Source organism: Cyprinodon variegatus, unplaced genomic scaffold (assembly GCF_000732505.1).
Source record: "Cyprinodon variegatus isolate N-32 unplaced genomic scaffold, C_variegatus-1.0 Scaffold8, whole genome shotgun sequence".
NCBI classification, from domain to species: Eukaryota; Metazoa; Chordata; class Actinopteri; order Cyprinodontiformes; family Cyprinodontidae; genus Cyprinodon; species Cyprinodon variegatus.
In genome coordinates, this window is record NW_015150461.1 from 792,137 (window position 1) to 795,689 (window position 3,553).

The 3,553-nt window shown below is 37.2% G+C and overlaps 1 protein-coding gene across 3 annotated transcripts in view; it reads left to right on the forward strand.

Annotated features, from left to right (window-relative positions):
- Window positions 1-2,593, forward strand: part of cltb (clathrin, light chain B) — a 7,707-nt gene extending 5,114 nt beyond the window's left edge. The window contains exons 5-6 of one of the 3 annotated variants that reach the window (XM_015377609.1): window positions 545-565; window positions 1,453-2,593. In XM_015377609.1, the coding sequence (XP_015233095.1) occupies window positions 545-565; window positions 1,453-1,624 (193 nt within the window). In that variant the 3' untranslated portion in view covers window positions 1,625-2,593. Of the gene's footprint in view, window positions 1-544; window positions 566-925; window positions 980-1,452 lie in introns of all 3 variants that reach the window. The other 2 variants (XM_015377602.1, XM_015377617.1) reach the window with 2 other exon arrangements.
- Window positions 2,594-3,553: the final 960 nt, after the last annotated feature.

Consider the following 3,553-nt stretch of genomic DNA (forward strand, 5'->3'; position numbering starts at 1 on the left):
GTCATTTCCACTCACCCTCCCCCATCAAAACATAGAAAAAAATGGCGAAGCGGCTCTCCACAGCTCCGCTTTCGGCAAAAAAGTTGAGAAACACGACGCTAAGCCCTGAGTACAGAGCCGAGCAGTTCCCTCGTGACTTTTACGTGTCGGGTGAACTATTGTTTTGCAAGTTTTGTCAACATTCCATTGATTGGAAGCGCAAAAATACATACATAAAATGTGAAAAATGGAATTTAAAAAAATTAAAACGGAAATAAAACAGAATTTGAGAAAAAATGAAACGGAATTTATAGGGCCCTAGTCGGTAAATGGAATTGTTGGCGTGGCTGATTTCTGACATTTTGAATTGAAAAAGCTTCCTGGATGGGAAAAAAAACATCTTCAAACTTGGAAACAAAGTCTAGTGGATTGTTTTTTTTTTGTTTTTTTACTTTTTTTGGATCTTCTCAAAGAAGAGCTGCTGGTTTTTACAGATTTAAATGTTTTTTAGTCTCTCCCGTTCTTGTTCAAGCTAACTAGATGTTTTCTCACCACTTTCCAACAGACTCTGTCCAAGTCTGGCACGGTATCACTCTGCATCTGTTAGCTGTAGTGTTGTTGGCTTTTTCCAGAGCCCTGAGAAAAATGTTCTGATGAGATATTAATCCAAAGCCAGCCTCCCAAGTATTGAAAAAGAAAAGATTTCTTTTAGACGGCTCCCATAGAGGACATTTTTCCTCCCAGCTTCCACCAGCAGGGTGGTCTGCTCTGATCTGTTCCTCCAAACCTGCTGATTAGTTTGTTTTGGAGCTTTTTGAACTCCCTCTTCATCAGAGCTTTCTCTCAGCGCTTTTAAATCACAGCCTAATATCGCTCTGCTTGTTGTTCTGAGACTAAAACTCTTCTCTTTTCCCCCCCTGCTTTCTGGGCCTTGGCTGTGCGCTAGGATTGCTGACAAAGCATTCTACAAACAGCCCAACTCTGATGCTATAGGCTTCGTGTACGTTTAGAGTTCTTATGCTTTCTTACGTTGTATGCTCCTCCGCCTCCTTCTTACCTGATGCATGCCTCCCTGTAGCCTGCAGTCGGATCATCAGATCAGATTTCTGTAAATGTTTGTAGTGCATATCAAAAAATACTTGAAAAGCTTCAGGTCACATTAGGTCTCTTAGTGAAACATTTATAATTTTCAGCTTTTGTCACCGTAAGCATGTTTTTTTGTGTGTTTTTTAAAATGAACTGTGGCTTGTCTTTGTATTCATTCCTAAAACTGGTTGTCCTTTTGTTATTTGATTAAAAATAAAGTAAAATGTGTTGAATTGTTTTTCAAGGCCCCACAAATAAAGATGGCAGTGGTTTTTGACTTGCATCGTGATAAAACCCAAATAACAAAGCTTTTTCTGAACCTCTCCCCCTACATATTCTCATCATTTTTTCCCCCCCTCTTCTCTCAATCTCGCTGCAACCCCACAGAGCGTCCGAGGAGGCCTTCCTGGCAGAGAGCGACGGCGACAGCCCCGGCTCCGAATGGGAGCGAGTTGCTCGCCTGTGCGACTTCAACCCTAAAACCAGCAAACAGGCGAAGGACGTCTCCAGGATGCGCTCGGTTCTCATCTCCCTAAAACAGACACCTTTAGCCCGCTAACAGCAGCAGCTTGAATGACACGCTGTATCCGAATGATTTTTAGGCCTTTTCCATAGGAGTTGCTGACATGCTGAACCTTTTCTTGCCTTTCTTGATGCCTATATATTGATAAACCTAACCTGAGGCTCCTGTAAGAAGACAGAACGCTCTGTTACACCTTTCAACGCCACTTTACTGAAGAAAATACTGTTACTTTATGTTTTCTTTAACTTATAATTTGAGGTCAACTTTATTGGATTGCCTTTTTTGCTCAAAACACTTAATGTCAACAAGATTGTATCCCTTCATGCCTGTTTTTAACCATAAAACAATTGTTTAATTCATGAAATCAATAATAAGGTTATACATGTTTATTTTTAATGACATAAGCTTGTGGCCTTTTGATGTCGCTCCTCTCAGGAGTATTAAGCCTGATAGTTAATCAATTGGGTTACTTTATTGGAAAAAAAAAAAATTAAAGGTAAAGACTCCCAACCAAAGACTTCTGCTAGCATCTAAATTAAGGAATTTAAATTAGCACCTTTTTTTACTTATTTTTTCTTCATATTTGTGTCACAACAGCACACTAAAACGTTTAAAGTACAGGTTTTCATTTCAAATGTGACATCTGCACATTGTTCACATGTTGCCTATTTGGACATAATAAATATTAAATCACTGAATGTTAAAAAGGGACGAGAATAAAAGAAAAAAAAGAAAGAAATTTTTTCATATTTCTTTAATTTAACATTTCCTTGCCAAGCTTGTTGCCATTTCATAAACTTTGGAGATCACTTGAATAAAGTCGTGTGTAGCCCAGTATCCTCATGCGTAGTGTCACACTTTTATGTTTGAGAAGGTCAAGCATGACTGAAGGTTAACTAAAGAGTTTGGCGTTCTACACTGCAAAAACCATCTAGAAATAAGTACAAAATTTCTTAAATTTAGTGTATTTAACCTTAATTTTAGTAGGTAAATAAGACGATTTGCCAATGGAATTAGTAATTCTACTCCTAAAATAAGAGAATTAGATAATATTCACTTGAAATAAGACAAAGCAATTGTTTTTTTCTTATTTTAAATGTAAATTGCCTTGTTCCATTGGCAAGGTGTCTCACTTATCTGCTCAATTCAAGATAAAATTCACTCAATTTAAGCAAAAATAACTCATACAGATTTCCATTTTTTGCAGTGTAGATCTGCAGTGCTGCAAAGTGTGGCTTCTGGCAGACTTCACACTGGAAAAAAAGATCTAGAAATAAGTAAAAGTTTCTTAAATTAACTTTATTTACCCTTAATTTGAGTAGGTAAATTAGTTTGCCAATGGAATGAGATAATTAGATAATATGCACTTGAAATAAGACAATGCAATTATGTTTTCTTATTTTAAGTGTAAATTGTCTTGTTCCATTGGCAAAATGTCTGTTTTGCCTCCTTGTCTAAGAAAAAATTCACTTATTTTAAGAAAAAATTACTTATGTAGATTCTAATTTTTTTCAAGTGCATTTTTTCCCTTACAAAAGAGAAAAATAATCTTGTAATACTCAATGAATTATAAATACTTTAATAAAAAAAATCTGGTTGATAAATTAATCAGCTGTATCCCTTTATTAGGATGTCTCTATGGAAGCGCCCTAATGAGCCATTCGCTGGATCTCTCAACAGGACAAATATGTTTAACACTAAATGAGCCACATTGTGTCTGCTTCTGTTTAAAGTCTGACCCCCAGATTCCACATCCTCCAGCAGCGCTCCACTCATGTTAATGAGAACTGTTCCATATCCACCGTCCACGTACGTCTTCTCCATCAAAATACAGATCCAAGCTATTTTTTGCTCCAATCCAGTCTGTTGGAAGCCGCCAGGTCAAGATCCGCAATTGCAATCGCACCAAAACAGGAAAAGGAACGTCAAGAAGATCCGACGCTACACTAACTGTACTTAAGTACA